At 47.8% G+C, this 16,732-nt stretch overlaps 1 protein-coding gene across 8 annotated transcripts in view; it reads right to left on the minus strand.

Moving 5' to 3' along the window:
- The window catches only part of Lrch1 (leucine rich repeats and calponin homology domain containing 1), a 206,246-nt gene extending 190,167 nt beyond the window's left edge, over positions 1-16,079 (minus strand). For 7 of the 8 annotated variants that reach the window (XM_076545369.1, XM_076545368.1, XM_042285154.2 and 4 more), the window contains exon 1: positions 15,565-16,049. In XM_076545369.1, the coding sequence (XP_076401484.1) occupies positions 15,565-15,823 (259 nt within the window). In that variant the 5' untranslated portion in view covers positions 15,824-16,049. Of the gene's footprint in view, positions 1-15,564 lie in introns of all 8 variants that reach the window. The other variant, XM_042285157.2, reaches the window with a different exon arrangement.
- Between the last annotated feature and the right edge of the window lie 653 nt (positions 16,080-16,732).

Genomic DNA, 16,732 nt, shown 5'->3' on the forward strand with positions numbered 1-16,732 from the left:
CCACGCTCCTCTTTCACTCAGGAAACTGAGGCACAGAAAGTGAAATGCTATTTCCTCTGGAGCTGGATGAAGTCCTGGCAGCTTGAGCTCTCTGGCACCGGGCCAATGACAGGCTGGCGCTTTCTAAGCACTGCCTCGATTGATGGAAACTGAGCTGCTCGTCCCCACGGGACCTAGGCTTCTGTTCATCACCCACCCTAAGCCGAATCTGTGGAGCTCCAGTGTGTCCCTTGTGAATCTACACAGGACCCAAGCAGGAAATGGCATTTTTGTTTTTAACAAATTACAAATATCAGCTCTAAAGACACTGACTAACTTCCCTCCAGTTCTAAAATTTGTAATCTGTAAGCAGGGAAGCATGCATGGTAGCACATACCTGCAATTCCAGCACTTGAGAGTATGGTGAGTTTGAAGACATTCTGTACTGAGACCTATAGCATAAATGAATAAATAGGGAAGTATATAAAATAGGCTATCTTGTGCCAAGAAGCCTCTCTCGGTGTCAGAGCTGACTCAAGGCACCCCAGACTTGTGGCAGTCTTAGCTGCCCACATCAGTGTGGAAGAATACCTAGCTTAGGCCCACTGACCAAAGAGCCTAGGAGTGGGCTGGAGACCCTCTAGCATATACTGGGGATAGCTAGAAGGAAAGAATCCTTGTCCAGAGGCAGGAACTTGGTTTACAGGTTGATGGCCATGTCTCAGGACTCAGGGTATCACTCCAAAACTGTGGCTGTGTGTCCCAAAGAAATAACGAGTCAGTAATGTGTACGTCAGCCAACCATACAGACCAGAGTTTGATCCTCAGAACCCACATAAAAGGCCAAGTGCTGGTTTGTGATCCCAGTGTTGGGGAAAGTGGAGATGGGAGGAATTTTGGGGCTTGCTGACTACCTAGTCTAGCCTGGACCTAGTCTAGCCTGAGCTCTAGGACAGAAAGAGACCATGCCTTCAAAAAAACATGACAAAACAGCTCCCAAGGAACCAGACTCAAGGTTGATATATGTCCTCCATAGGCATGTACACACACACACACTCATACACACCCATATACACAAGAAAAAAGAAGAAAGAATTCACCGTTAACACAAGGGCCTGTGTCTGCTAGGGTTAAATGGACCTTCCTGGGTCGGCAGGAGAACTAACATTCTTTTCACAGGAAACCTGGAAGAGCAAATTCTAAATTACAAAGGTTGCTACAAAAACAACTCTGTGGCCTACAGTTGGTGAACCAGGGCTGCCCAACAGGACTGTTAAGAGCTTGGAATCCAATTCGCAAGGGGCCTGCGCAAGTCCCCCAAACCACAGGCAGTGAAATCCTGAACTAACAGGCTTAATCCGTGACTACTGTTGGTATCGGGACACTCTCCCCGGCTTTGGGCCAGATGTCATTATGGGTTTCAGAGCATTCTCGGATCCTTGTGGGGTCTACCACAAGGCCGGTCTAGCTGAGTACGATCTGAGACCTTTACAGAGAGACAGAAGCCTCCCCTCCCTTCCAGTGTGGCCTCCTGACTGCAGCAAGAGCTCTTCCACGCGGGGCAATGAGAGGCTAACTTGGCGCAGGCACCCACCACTCTTGCTATTGTGACCTTGGCCAACGGAGAGAATCCTCCGGGAGTCACTGTCCTCAACATTACTGGCAGAGAGACATGAAGGAATGGTTTCTATGGTGTCCAGACTCCCTCTTCTGAAGGCAACAGAAAGGCATGGCCATGAGGAGTGACTAAGGCCTGCCCATGCTCAAAGCAGAACACCTGGCAAGCTCTAAACATAGAATACACGTTGAAGCAGTATCTGGCACCGGGGTGCTGGATAATCATCACCCTCCCCACAACTCTACGAGGTATTATTAACCCCCATTCCACAGGTAAAGAAAGCAACAGGAAGATTTATCTGGCCTAAGAGAAGGTTTTCAGAGACAAAGATAAGACCTGGACTCAAGTCTTAGGAGGTAAAGGGAACCAGTTTTAACCACTGAGCTATCCTGATGAGAGCCCCTGTAGCTACAGGCTTCAAGTCTTCACAGGCAAGTTAACACTTGTTAATGAGAATACTTAAACATGTCAAGCACTTGCAAATGCATCATTTCTTTAATCTTCTCTGGAGTTGATGAAGTAGATAAAACTACATCTGTTTTCTTTTAAATCCACCCCTCCTTATATATGACAGGTACCCAAAAATGCAGACTGGGTGGGGAGATGCTTCAGTTGGTAAAGGGCCTACTGTGCAAGTTTGAGGACCTGAGTTCTGCCCGCTAGCACCCCAAGAAAAGCACACAGCACCATTTGTGGCTGTCGGGCTAGCATGGGGCAGGCAGACCCCTGAAGCTTGCTAACAGCCTAACCATGAGCTCCACATTGAGTGAGGGTCAAAACTAAGCTCAAGTGGGATGGTTTTTATTTGCAAGTTCCTTATAATAAAGCTTTAAGGCAGTTCAGAGCACTTGTTTTTACAGAGGACCTAAGTTTGAGTCCCAGCACCCGAAAGGCAGCTCACAACCACCTGTAGCTCCAATTCCAGGAAATCTGACCCCCCTCTTCTAAACCAGGCACCCAAATGCTGCACAGACACACATGGGCACAAAACACTTAAAATTTACACATAAAACTTAAAAGTCTAAAAAAGAAAATTATAAATTAAAAAGTAAGATTTTAAATAAATTTAAAAAGTAGTAAGATTAAAGACACCCAGTTTAGACACCTCTGACACACACACACACACTACAAACTGACCAGCTTTTATCTGCTCATTTCTTTTACTAGTATGTATTCACTGTACAAAATAATGAGCATCATCACATTATCATGTATAAACATCATGTGCTTTGATCTTATTCAAACCCCTCCCCTCCCCTTTTTTCAAACAGTCCCCTCTACTTTCAAGTGCTTCTTTTAAGAGTCTAGATTCCAAAGCCGGATGGTGGTGGCGCATGCCTTTAATCGCAGCACTCAGGAGGCAGAGGCAGGCGGATCTCTGTGAGTTCGAGGCTACAGAGTGAGTTCCAGGAAAGGCGCAAAGCTACACAGAGAAACCCTGTCTCGGAAAACCAAAAAGAAAAACCAAAAAAAGAAAAAAGTCAAGATTCCAGATATGAGAGGAAAACAAGCAATATTCACCTTTTTGAGCCTGATTTATTTTTGCTTAACATGATCTCTGGTTCTATCCATTTTCCTGCAAATGGCATCTTGTTCTTCCTGGTGGCTGAGTATGACCAATACCTGTCACATTTTTAAATCTATCGATGGACGTCTAAGCTGATTCATAACTTGGCTATCATGAACAGTGTTGCTATAAACACAGGTGTGTAGCTGTCTCTCCTGCACACTGATATGAACTCTTTGAAGTGTAAATCTGAGAGGGGTACAGCTAGATCCATGCAGGTTCCATTTCATGGTTTTTGAGGGTTTTTTTAATGTTATTTTTATACAGTACATGTGTGTGTGGCTATGCCTGAGTGTACATATGTGTACCATGTGCCTGCAGGAGCCTGCAGAGGTCAAAGGAGGAGTTGGATTTGTAATTACTGGAACTGTAATTACAAAACAGTTGTGAGCCACCACGGAATGCTGGGAGACAAACCCAGGTCCTCTGCAAGAAGGTAAGTGCTCTTAACCACTGAGCCAGCTCTCCGGCCCCGTTTCTTGTTTTTTTGAGGAACCTCCACAATGATTTCCATAGTGGCTACACTAATTTACATTCCTACTAACAGTGTCTGAATAAGGGTTCCCTTTTCCCCAAAGTTTTGACAAGCATATGCTGTTTGATTTCTTGTTCGTTCAAGGGTCACTATGTAGCTTAGGCTGGCCTGAAATGTGCAGTGTAGCCCAAGCTGGGCTCAAACGTATGATCCTCCAGATGCAGCCTCCCCTGAGTGCAGAAATTACAGGCAAGTGTCACCACACCCAGATTTTATTTACCGGTTTTCTTTATCTGCTATCGGTTACATAAAAAATTTTGCCCAGCTCTTCCAGAACTCCTTAGAAGTCACTTGATGCCAAATAAAGCGAGCATCGGGAAAATGGCAGAAGACCAACTAACACTGCACACGTATAGGACAACCTCACGGTAGAGCCAAGATAACAGACCAAAGTGCAGAGTCCAGGGCGGGAAAGAGAAGTCAGATGAGCGCTGCAGTCTATCTCACCGTTCTGGTGATAGACCTGTAAGGCCCACACAGAAAATCAGGAAAGTCCCTGGAGAGCCACACTCAGGAGCCAGTGAAGAAGGAAGAAACTTAAACCTGGGGAAAGCAGCGCACTTCCCCCTTTTCTGAGAGGGAAACAGTCCACGTCCAAGATGGGTGGTTGAAAACACAGCTGGTACTCAGCTCTGTATAGAGAAAGCTTCCTCCTGTCAACGCATGCCTACGCTAAAGTGTAATTTCCAAATAGGCAAAGTAGGACATAAAAAACAGTCACTAGCAGGAGCTAGAGGGACGGCTCAGCAGTTAAGAGCACTGGATACTCTTGCCGAGGACCTGAGCTTGATTTGCAGCTCCCACATCGGGTTCACAACCTCTTGTCACAGCGCCTTCTACTGGCCTTCTTGGGTACCTGCACTCACATGCACATACCCATACAAACACATACACACAAATATACATAATTTTTAAAATGATAAAAAAGCAATAACTAATAAAAATACTGTGATAAATGTGGTCACTTTTTGTGGGGTGTGTATAGACATACATATGTATGCATGCATACATGTGTGTGCAAGCATATGTGTATGCGTATGCTTGTAGAAGCCAGAGCACAACTCAGGTACTATTCTGCTCCATTCCTTTTTTTAGACACGGTCTCTCATTGGCCTGGAACTCAGCAAGTAGGCTAGCCTGGCTGGTCAGAGAGCCTTGGGGATCCAACTGTTTTTGTATCCCCAAAGCTGGGATTAAGAACACCACTCTACCCAGCTTTTCTAAAATAGGATATTGGAATCAAACTTGGGTCCTCATAAGCACTTTACCAACTGAACCATCTCCCCAACTTCATCCCTTCAGGCAATGTCTGTCTCTACCCCAACATATACATACACACACATACACACACACACACTCATGCACATGCACGCGTGCAAGTAAAATCTACTATACTGTACTCACCCTTCTAGTGCTGATGTAAGGTGGTATTGGGCCCATTCAATGGGACAAAGTGAGATGAATGACAAAGGTACTCTGATGGTGAGTTACACTACTACAAAATGGATACCGTGATATGGGATATCTTTCTGTACGCTGTAAATATGTGTTTCTCCCATTGGTTGATAAATAAAGCTACATTGGCCTATGGCAGAGCAGGATGGAGCCAGGCAGAAAAATCCAAGAGAGATAGTGAGAGAAGAAAGGCAGAGTGAGGGGGAGATGCCAACCTGCCATCCAAGGAGCATCATGTAATGGGAAACAGGTAAAGCCATGGAACACGTGGTGACATATAGACTAAGAGACATGGGTTGAGTTAAGTTATAAGAGCTAGCTAGCAAGAAGCCTGAGCCGTAGGCTATACAGTTTGTAATTAATATTAACCCTCTGAGTGATTATTTTATAAGCGGCTACGGGACTGTGGGTGGGAGAGATTCGTCCAGACCACAGGGCCGGGCAGGACTGAGAAACTTCCACCTACAGTACTGGAACACAAGACTGCTATATTGCATCAGTTGACCAGATAACCAAAAAAGACTACTCAGTGACTAACGGGTTGATAGTATATAGAGCATGGATACATTAGGCAAAGGGGTGACTCCTATGCTGGTCAGGAGGAAGTAGAATGAAGCTTAATTTCATTATGCACTCAGAATAGCCCACAATGTAAAAACATATGATTTGTTCATTTCTGGAATTTTATGTTTAATATTTTTGGACAACAGCTGACCACAGGTAACGAAAACCACAGAAACAAAGTCACTGTGAGGTAAGACTGTATACCCAAAGAAGAAAATAATGAAATACAAAATGCATGAGGAAACGACACAAATACACCTTGGAGAGACATATGATTCAACAGCAAAATGTTCAAGAAGAGGCTGGGGGGCGGGGAGGGGGGGGCAGCTTGCTTTGGGCAGGCCAGGGAAGGCCAGGGACTTCATGGAGTATGAATTGGGCATGCACAATTCCGCAGGGCAGGGAAGAGCGGGAGCATGTGACGGAGGGCATGGAAAAGCAAAACGAAACCAGTCTAGAAGAGGCGAGGCAGGCAGTCTATTGATGGTGGGACTTTGAACTGTCACTGCCGCCTGCAGAAGAGAGTGAGTTAACTCAGAACTAAGCTAGACTGCTGCACCAGGTCGGGCATACTGAAGCTGTATGACACACCATACCACACAAACACCAAAAACACGGAACAGCACACCACACAGACACCAAAAATACGGAAGGGCATCACTGGACTGCATATTGTAGCAGACGGACAGTGCCCAGGGGTCTGCTGTCAGACTCAAGGCCGCACGGAAAGCCAGAGGATTAGAAAAGAGGAGACCAGTGACAAGAAAACTTAAGAGCTCTCGGAAGGCTCATGCCCTGTCCATCTCATGCTCTCTTTTAGGGCCCATGCAGCAGAGGGAGCTAAGAAGAGCTGGGAGAAAAGCCAGCCTCCGGGAAGATTCCACAATCCATTACCTACTCCCCAACGACCTAAACGCAGTCTGTTGGCTTCAAGTCAACCAAGCTCACCTGCCTCAGCCAAAATCATATTGATCGCAAAGCAATTATTTCTAATTTAGAAAAAAAATCCCAACATTGGGAAGCAGAAGCAGAGGGATCACAACTGAAGGCCAGTCTGGACCACATATCAAGTTCAAAGCTATAGAGAGAGAGAGTTCAAGGCTGGCCAAGCTACATAAGAAGACTCTGTTTTAAGGAAGGAAGGAAGGAAGGAAGGGAGGGAGGGAGGGAGGGAGGGAGGGAGGGAGGGAGGGAGGGAGGGAGGGAGGAAGGGAGGGAAAGGAAGGAAGGAAGGAAGGAAGGAAGGAAGGAAGGAAGGAAGGAAGGGAGAAAGGGAGAAAGGGAGGGAAATGGGAGAGGGAGAGAGGGGTAGAGGGAGAGAGGGGTAGAGGGAGGGAAGGAAGGAAAAAACTTCTGCTATGAAAATCAGCATCGTTATTCTGATTTGTTTTTGTGTTTGCCCCATCCCCCACCCCCAGGTCTATACCCTCCTTATTTAGCCAGTATAAGAGAATACAGCCGAGGCAAACTGTGGACACACAGAACTCTTATCAAAAATACATTTCCCGGCTCAGTAGTCAAGAACACTTGCTCTTACAGAAGACTCGGATTCATTTCCCAGCATCCACAGTGTTTCTCACAACCATCTCTAACTACGGTTCTAAGGGATCCGACCCCCTTTTCTGACCTCCATGGACACCAAGCACACAGTACACAGACATATATATATATATATATATATATATATATATATATATATATATATATATAGTCAAAACATTCATATGCATAAAATATAAAAATAAATAAAACACAATTTCCCTTCTCTTCCGATCCTGGAATATGCAAAAGCAGTCCAAGTCTCACAGTTTTCATGGAAACAATCTCACTTTCTTTTCAGTTACTTGGCAGTTTCCAAAGGCATCATTTCTTCCTACAGTGTGCAGACGCAGGCCCGAGGTCTCTTAAGAGGAAGAACAACACAGTATGCCTCATGCTTCAGTCTACACTCATAGACTCAGTTTTCCTAGACGAAGTCTAACTTAGAAGTCTGACTTCTTTTTTCCCTCTTCTTTCTTGCAGTCTTTTTTTTTTTGTGGTTTGTTTTATTTTACTGAACAATTCTCATTGCTTATAATTTAAAAAACAAAACAAAACAAAAACCTATCATAGCAAAGTACTGGCACAGAAAAGAAACTATGGAGCTGGGGAGGTGACTCAATCAGTCAAGTGCCCGTTGTGCAAGCTCGAGGACCCGAGTTCAGATCCCGGCACCCACTTAAAAGCCTGGCATGAGGAGGTGGGGGTGGGAGTCAGAAACAAGCAGATCCCCGGCCAAGGGAGCTCAGACTAAATGAGAGAGACCTTTCTTAGAAGGTAGAGAGCTACTGAGGAAACTCAACATCAGCATCCTCTGGACCTCCTCATACATGCGCATGCTCCAATATGCATGAACACGTGTAGACACACACACACACACACACACACACACACACACACACAGAGAGAGAGATAACAAATAAACAGCTTTTATGCACCACAACAGCAGCACCTGACAGGCACTAGGCTACCCATGAGCTGTGCTATTTTGCTAAATTAAGTACTCAGCTATTGAAATACAGTAAGGTTTTGTGTCTTACAGACTTGTCAATTTTTGTTATTGTTGTTTTTCAGACAGGGTCTCATTCTAGAGCCCAGGCTGGCCTCAACCCCCTGATAACAGGTGTGTGAGACCAGTCAGCTATTAAAATTTTTATACTATAACTTTATAACTTGACCCCTGCAGCTAACACCAAATCACTCTAATGCCAACGGCTGACGTGATCAGGAGGGTTCAGGCACTGGTGAACTACCTAACTCAAGGCGAACAGCTCTCTAAAACTAAATACAACGTTCCAAAAGAGCCACACAAACCGGGTACGCAGCTCAAGGGTTGTGTCCTGACGGATGCCCTCATCACCACTTCTGCCCTTTAACTCACAGAAGCCCTGCAGAAGCGTGGGAGGGGGGGGCAACAGAGAACAGGAACGGGAACAGGAAGTAAAACACTGCTCAGAACCCAAGGGTTTTATATAAAAGACTCTCGATCTATACGGACATGGGGACAGAAAAGCACACCTGAAAGGGGGGAAATTCAAGTTTGATCAAGCAAAGATGAAGATGGGTAAGAGCAGAGACGTCTCAGCCAAGCGAGGAAGTGGACTCCAGAAGGCGTCTACAACAGCCTTTAAAGACTGAGAGCTCGGCATCACTGACCGATAGGGTAGAAAAGTTGACCTTGCCTCGGCACTCAGAACCATTCGTAGTCAACACTTGAAATAAAAAGTTTCCAATGGTCAGATGTGAGGCAAACGTTGCCCTTTCATGAACCAGCAAAAAAAATTAAACAAAAGGTTACCAGGGCTCACAAAATCTCCAACAGATTCGGTTCAAAGACGAATTGGGCTGTTCTTTGATGAACTGGTGTCCTGGCCTGTACCTGCATGTTATCATTTTGGAAGCATGTGTATGCTCCTGGCTTTTCAATACAAGCGGTCTACCATGCATGTTGGTAACACACCACACCACAGGGAAGAGCACATCTGGATGTGATTTAGATCCCCATGTGCACTGAATCACGGTGCTTTAAAAGCCTTAAGAGCAGAAGTCCTCTGGGCCTTGACAAGGAAGAAGTCAATCAATGGCAGAAGAAAATATGGAAAGGAAGGGGAAGGATCTAGTTCCTGAATGGATGAGCACACAAACAACGAGCAAACACATTCAGATGACCACATGAGCCTGGGGGAATATTTAACAGAGCATGGACAATTTAACAGTCGCTCTGTCACCAACCAATCAACCCTACTCAAATTCAGGAGAATCACACACACGCAGTCATGGAACTAGAAGGGGAATCGTTGGCCAGGAGGGGTTCCGCCAGAGGGGCAGAGCAAAGGAGAAAGTAATGGGATGAACATGACCTAAATACATTTAAAAAGTTCTCTAAACGTTAATAAAAATACATTTTAAAGTGACTAAAAGATAATGTCATCAATAACCAGTAAACCAATTCAATAGCAGAAAACAATCTATAACTAGATATATCCATGAAAAAACACAAGTTTTTATTGTTGTTGTTGTTGCTGCTGTTTTCAAGACAGGGTTTCTCTATGTTACCCTGGCTGTCCTGGAACTCTCTCTGTAGACCAAGCTGGACTCAAACTCACAGAGATCCACCTGCCTCTGCCTCCTGAGTGCTGGGATAAAAAGTTGGAATAAAAGGGGATAAAAAGCCACACCCAGCTTGAGAACATCAATTTTTTTTTCTTTTCTTTTCTTTTTTTATTTTATTTTATTTTACAATACCATTCAGTTCTACATATCAGCCACGGGTTCCCCTATTCTCCCCCCTCCCACCCCCTCCCCAGCCCACCCCCCCATTCCCACCTCCTCCAGGGCAAGTCCTCCCCCGAGGACTGCGATCAACCTGGTAGACTCAGTCCAGGGAGGTCCAGTCCCTTCCTCTCAGACTGAGCCAAGTGTCCCTGCATAAGCTCCAGGTTTCAAACAGCCAACTCATGCAATGAGCACAGGACTTGGTCCCACTGCCTAGTTGCCTCCCAAACTGATCAAGCCAATCAACTGTCTCACCTATTCAGAGGGCCTGATCCAGCTGGGGGCCCCTCAACCTTTGGTTCATAGTTCATGTGTTTCCATTCGTTTGGCTATTTTTTTTTCAATAATTGAGTAAAACCGAAATTTATTATAAGCCACAGTCGTCCTAGGGACCTCCATGCTATATATATAGCCTCTATGGTTCTATGGGTTGTGGTCGAGAACACCAATTTTTAAGAAAACACATGTGGCCAGGCCTGGGGGCACACTCTTGAAAGAAAAAGAAAACGTGGTTTCAAATGTTCCACTCCATTTAATAGTGAAAAAAAATCTTCATGGTCAAAATCATGGAACAGAGCACATTATCAAAAACGGGTTTCCTTCTCAAGCTCTCTATGGATTCCAATGGCTAAAATATGTTCCTATCCAAGAACTCCGGGGCTACAGGGTGGGGGTCGGGTAGAAGTAGTCAGGCTGCAGCAGATAAGCCTCCCCCTGAATCTTCACAGACACTGACGGTTCAGGCAGGGGAGAGTGACAGTCCCACCAGCTGACAAATCCCAGGCCTCGGCGGGTTTCCCAGAGTCCTCAAACAACAGAGCATAAAAGCTCTGTGGGCTGACTCCCACAGTAAGGTAGGAGGGCGGTGAAAGCACATGACCAAGGGACAGGCATAAAATACCCTCTCTTCTCTTAATGACAGGTTCTCCCTCCTCATCCTAGAGTCATCTTTCCAGCCACAGGATGCTCATGGGCAAGTCCACCCACATCCACCCTGCACACCCTGACAAGCACCCTACCTCTGCTGCAGAAGCCTTCCCTAACCGCTGAAGGCTGCAGATAGGGCCTGGTACACTGCCTGGACACTCACCTGGCCTGTGGGGCTCCGGCGGCTTCCTGCAACTCCTACCTCGGTTTTCACACCTTACACTTTGCAGCTCCACTCCCCACCCAAACGCAAAATTAAATGCTCTGGAGAGAGAGGTGCAGGGGTTGGGGGTAGCACAATGCTAGAGTAGAGCACTTGCCTAGAACGCTCCAGGCCCTGAACCGTTCAATCTAGCATCTCACACAGGCTCCCAGTATTCTTCCACCCAGTGATAGCCAAAGCCTGTGTTACTTTCAGTTTGGAGACAAGCTCTTACTGAGTTCCCGGGGCTAGCCTTGAACTCATTTTGTAGCACGGGCAGACCTTGAAACTGTGATCCACCTGGCTCAGCCCTGAGTGGCTGGGATCACAGGCCAGTCCCATCAAGCCCAGCAGCCTTAGTGAGGGTTTATGCCACGTGGTTAGATAGACAAGCCCTCCATTTCCCATGTAGTCTTGGTAAGACACTGATAAAGATGGACTCTGCCACTCGGTCTCATGTAGCTCAAACTCACTACGTATCAATGGATGACCCCAAACTCCTAATCTTCCTCGCCCCTCAAGTGCCAGGATGACAGGCACGTGCCACCAGGCCTGGCTAAACAATACCAGTTTTCAAGGAGTGTTTCCAAAGGCCTGTGTAAGGTTTTCTTTTGACTTTCTAGAGCCTTGTGCAGCCAGCCACTGTCAGATTTCCTTTCTTTTCGATCCACTTTGCATCAGTCATAAACGTAAACTTTTGAACTTCTCCATCTCAACTGATGTTATGTGATAAATCAACACTAGACCAGATGGGGGTGCTTTGCTGACATGCCTTTGTGTATTTCTTCTTATCAGGTCCAATTCTGTGCTTCTGTTTATATTTCTGATGGTCATTATGTACTCTGGCTATAAGCAACCTCAAGCCCGTGTGAATCAGCCTGTGTGTTTAGAAAACAAAGATATTACATGCATCCAAAAACCCCTCTTACTCATCCTGGAAGATAAACTGTCTTTTTTTGTTTTGTTTTATTTATCTCCCAATCCCTTCCTCAAACCAGAGTGGAAACTTCATGGGAATGAGTGAAGGGATGAATGTCCAGGAAGCCTCGAAAATTCTAGCCCTATCCACTGTGGCCTTCTGCCCAAGAGGAGATGGCCAGGACACAAACACTAGCAAGGGGCCACGTGGATTCAAATCAGCGGTCCATGCATGTCTCCGAAGGGGGATGATTCTGAGCACTGTTACCTGGCTTCTCTCCGGGTCAGTCTCCGCCTGGAAAGGAGGCTCCATGTGCTCCGGATACAGAGTGTTTCACAGTGACCCATGTAGATACCAAGCCCACGTCAGTTCTAATCTGGGCCACGACAATAACTATTGTAAAACAGAGGGAAAGAGACCTCGGTGAGTTGGAGCCGAGGAGACCCCACAGACACGCCATGCAGACAAGGCAGGTGGCGGTCACAGCAAGTGGGAGCTGCAGGAAAGACTCGTCATGCAGGCGGCACTCTCGTGAAAAGTTTTATTAAACGGGGAAGGGAGCAGGGGTGGGGAGAGGGAAGAGGTGAGGAGGCGCGCACCTCCTGGGAATAGAGGTGGGAGGGAGGGGTTTTCTCTTAAAGAGGACTTGACCTAAGATGACAGACAGGGTGCTGGGCGGGCCAGAATGCTAACACCTGTGCCACGGTCCCCATTCCCCCTTCTCGGTAAACCTACTGAAAGACGTCCTGCCCTCCCACAACAAATCCAGTTTTGGCTGAAATTCAAGTCAATGAACAGCCTCAAAGTGAGAGCAAGAGGGTTTTTGTTTGGTTTGGTTCGGGTTTTGTTTTTTTGTATTACTGAAGTATATGTGTTTGGTTTTGTTTTCTGTATTAGTCCTGAAGTCCATGTGTTTGGTTTTGCTTTCTGTATTACTGAAGCACATGCATTTGGGTGACACGGGCCTAGACTTCTACTGAGCAGCTCAAGGCCTCCCGACTCTGAGTTTACATCTCTCTTCACAGCTGTGGGCTGCGTTGCCAAGCATGCAGTCCTGTCTGCAGAGGCAGCTGCTGGCAAAGCGACATTTTACAAGACACAAACCAAATGGCCTGGGACACATTAGCAGAGAGAGGCTTTCTCTACTTCCCACTACCAAGAAAAAAAAATTATGAAAAAGTTTTAAAGATCTTCGGATGCCATCCTTAGATAATCGGCTGGAGCCCAGGAGAAACCACTAGCTGCGTGGAATTTCTTATTACCAAACGTTCATCAACTCCCTGAACTCCCTATGTGTAGGAAATGTCAACACCACCCACAGAATGTCTTTATTTTGCTTTGTTGCTCTCACACGTCAAGAATAATGCTCAATTACATATATTCTTTGGGAGGTGTGGGGGCGTGGAGGCATGAAGAATGAGTCAAGGGCCTCATCACCCTGTAACCCAGACTGACCTCCACCTCCTGGGATCGCAGGTATAGCCCCTATGTCCAGCCTAAGTATTTCTGGAGAACAGAGAGGAATGTGTGTGTTTATACTCAGCTTTTGACCTGAGTCAGAGAAAATATTCCTTAACACAGGTATTAAAATTCTACATATAACAACTGACTCTTCAGCTACCTTTTTTTTTTTCTCTTCATTATATTGCCTTAAGTGCCTACCAATTTAGCTGCCACAGTTTTGCCTCTTCCGTCCCTGAAATAATATTGTTTTAGGCTGTGGAATTAACAAGAAGTCTCTTAATTTTAACTGGTTAGGAGTCTTAGCAGCATTAAGTATATATGACGCTCCTAATTAAACACCTGCAAAACCCATGGCCATATAGAACCAGAGAGAACAGAAAGGACCCTTTACAAGCACTGACCACCCATAGAGTCTGTAACACACATACACACACACACACACACACACACACACGCGCGCGCGCTACTTTTGCACTGGTATTCTCAAAAAAAAAAAAAAAAAAAAAAAAAAAAGCCAGCACAGCAACTTTACCCAACTTTAGGAGTAATCAGCAATACTGAAGCGTTGGAACAACTCTAAGCCTGCTGATGAGCTGCACAAACGTGTTGATATCGGTCGGCTAGCTCCGCTTTCCGCAGTATACACAACCATTCTAACTATGGCAGAAGGGAAGGAGAAGGTAGGAGGATTGTTTTTACGGTTCATGATTCAGGCGACTCTTAGAATAACTTCTACTTGAGAAGCTGTAACTATGAGGTCCTATCAAGAGCCTCTCCAGCTGCTGAGAACTAAGTTCTGGAATTCCCCCCTCTGCTCGCCCATTCCGGACAATCCTTAAATCCAAATATCACCTCCTTAAATCCAAATATCACCGTTTAATGACCCCGGAAGAGTGCTTCCGGCCTCCAATGAATTCAGAACTCCATCTAAATCTTCAGTAGGCCTCCTGATAAATGTTTATGGAATTGACGAGAAACCTAGCCTCCGAAAGCCACAGCTGGCTCCCCGGCCCCGCCCCCTAGTCTTCCTTTATAAGAGGAAGCTGAAAGACCCTGATATGGGAGTCAAGTAATCCAGAACCCTAGAGACCTGATGCCCTTCGGAAGACGCAATGACAGTCGTGAGGTCTAGGCAGTGGCTCAAACGTGGGGCACCCACTGCCCAGGGAAACGCTAGGCGCTAGCTAGCTGGGGTACAAACCGTCCCGCGAAGAGCGGAACCGGATGGTCGGAAACCAAGTCAGATCTGCGCGGATCCCAAGGCCCCAACCCTCTTCCACCACCCTCCTTCCTGTTTATGGATCCGCTCCCACAACTCCGACTACCAACGGGAAAGCAGACATCTCCGAAATATGTCAACACATGACACAACTTGAAGAAGCCGGCTGCTCTTTGGCGCGAGTTACAACTTGCCGGGCTCACACTGGCAAACAGGCTCACTTTAATTACTTTTCATTTACTACGCCACGCTTCCCTTGCAGGGCCCCCGCAAAGGCCCGGTTAGTGAGAACCGGGGAGCCCCGGTGGAGGGAACCGAAATGTGTGGGCGGAGAGCCAGACACCAGGCTCTGCTCGCACAGGCGCAGAACCAAGGCTGGCACCGCCTCTCCGGCTGCAGCAAGGCACGGTCGCGCGGCGCGGTGGCCGGGGCCACGACACTGCGCGGAGAGGACAGGGCTGGCCGAGGGCCGGCCACCTTTGTCTGGGCTTCCCCACCCACCGGGACGCAGACTGCTTCTATGGAGAGAGGTCCGTGACCTGCTTCATGTTCTGGACTAGCTCGCCGTTGCCTGTAATCTCCCACTTCCCGCGCGCCCGACAACGCTGGTGGGCGCATCCCTGCGCTCCTGCACCATGGTCGCCGGTCGGTCGACGGGGTCGGACGGGCCACCGTGCCCACTGCAACCATCGCGCACATTGCAGAACCCGCTCCTGCCGAGCCAACCTCGTAGCACACTCGGGCCCGGCGGGAAGGTGCGACAGTCACGCACACGCGTGGCCAGCCCCGGCCCTGCCTCACCTGCTTGAACCGTGTCCGAGAGGTCGTGCCCCGGGGCTGCCGTCCGGGGAAACTCCTTCAGCTTCCTTGCGCTCAGGTTCAAGCCCCCAGAATTGGCCGCCTCCTCCAGCGCGCGCTCCAGCCCACGGTTCAAGGGCAGGTTGAAGCCCGCGCCTCCCGTGCTTCCGTGGTGCTGGTGGTGCTGGTGGAGATGCGGGTGCAGGGTGGTTACCGAGAGGGCGGGCGTGAAAGCTTGGGGTTCGCTTCCCGGCGTCGCCATCTTCTCCCGGTCCCCCGCCCCGCTCCTGCGCGGGGGGTCACAGGTTTCCCCGGCTGCCCCGAGTCCCCGTTGTGCTCCCTCGCAAGCCGCGGGACGGCGGGAGGGGCGGCGGGCAGCGCAGACCTAGAGGCAGCCGCTCAGTCTCCAAAGGTTGCCAGCCCGGGAAGCCGAGGGCTGCGGTGGCGGCGGCGCGCATGTGTCTGCTCGCGCTCGCGCCCGCGCCCTCGTCCGCGCCCCCGCCCGCCGCTCCTCCTCCGCAGCTTCTCGGCGCTCCTCCCCCGACGCTGGCTAGAACTGGATGCGTTCTGGGTGACTTTCACTCCCGGGCCCCTCGGGGTTTACATCTGCCGCTCCGGGGTTTTTGTTTTGTTTCGTTTTGGTTTTTGTTTTTTCAAGCCATTTGGGAAAACCCGGGCGAGGCAAGAGATGCGATTTGAAAGGTGACAGAGAAGAGAGTTCTGGCTGATTGACCCCGAGTCCCCCCAAAGGGCAATTTTTTCCACTGTGCGTTTACCCTCACTGACGCCCCCTGGCATTTAGGTACTTACCACATAAATTCTCTCATTGAAACCAGGAAGCCTGTGAGTGGAAAAATTGCTTCCTTCAGTTGGCAAAGGAAGTTAAGAAACTGAGCCGAGATCACCCCTGCAAGAGTGGGAGGGAATTCGAACTCGCAGCCCACAGTCACAAGTTTTGCACCTTCAGTGCAGACCACAGCGGCCAGACTTAAGTGCGAATAGACAAATCTAGAAGGAGGACTTTGAGAAAGGATGATTTTACAATAAAATACATTGTCATATGAGGGAAAACCCTAATTGGGCCCCAAATTAGTACCCCAAGAGTTAGAAAGCCAAAGACCTAACACGCCAAAAGGCCACATCTTAAACCTAAGCCTAGATGCTGTAAGAT

Source organism: Peromyscus maniculatus, chromosome 9 (assembly GCF_049852395.1).
Source record: "Peromyscus maniculatus bairdii isolate BWxNUB_F1_BW_parent chromosome 9, HU_Pman_BW_mat_3.1, whole genome shotgun sequence".
Lineage (NCBI taxonomy): Eukaryota > Metazoa > Chordata > Mammalia > Rodentia > Cricetidae > Peromyscus > Peromyscus maniculatus.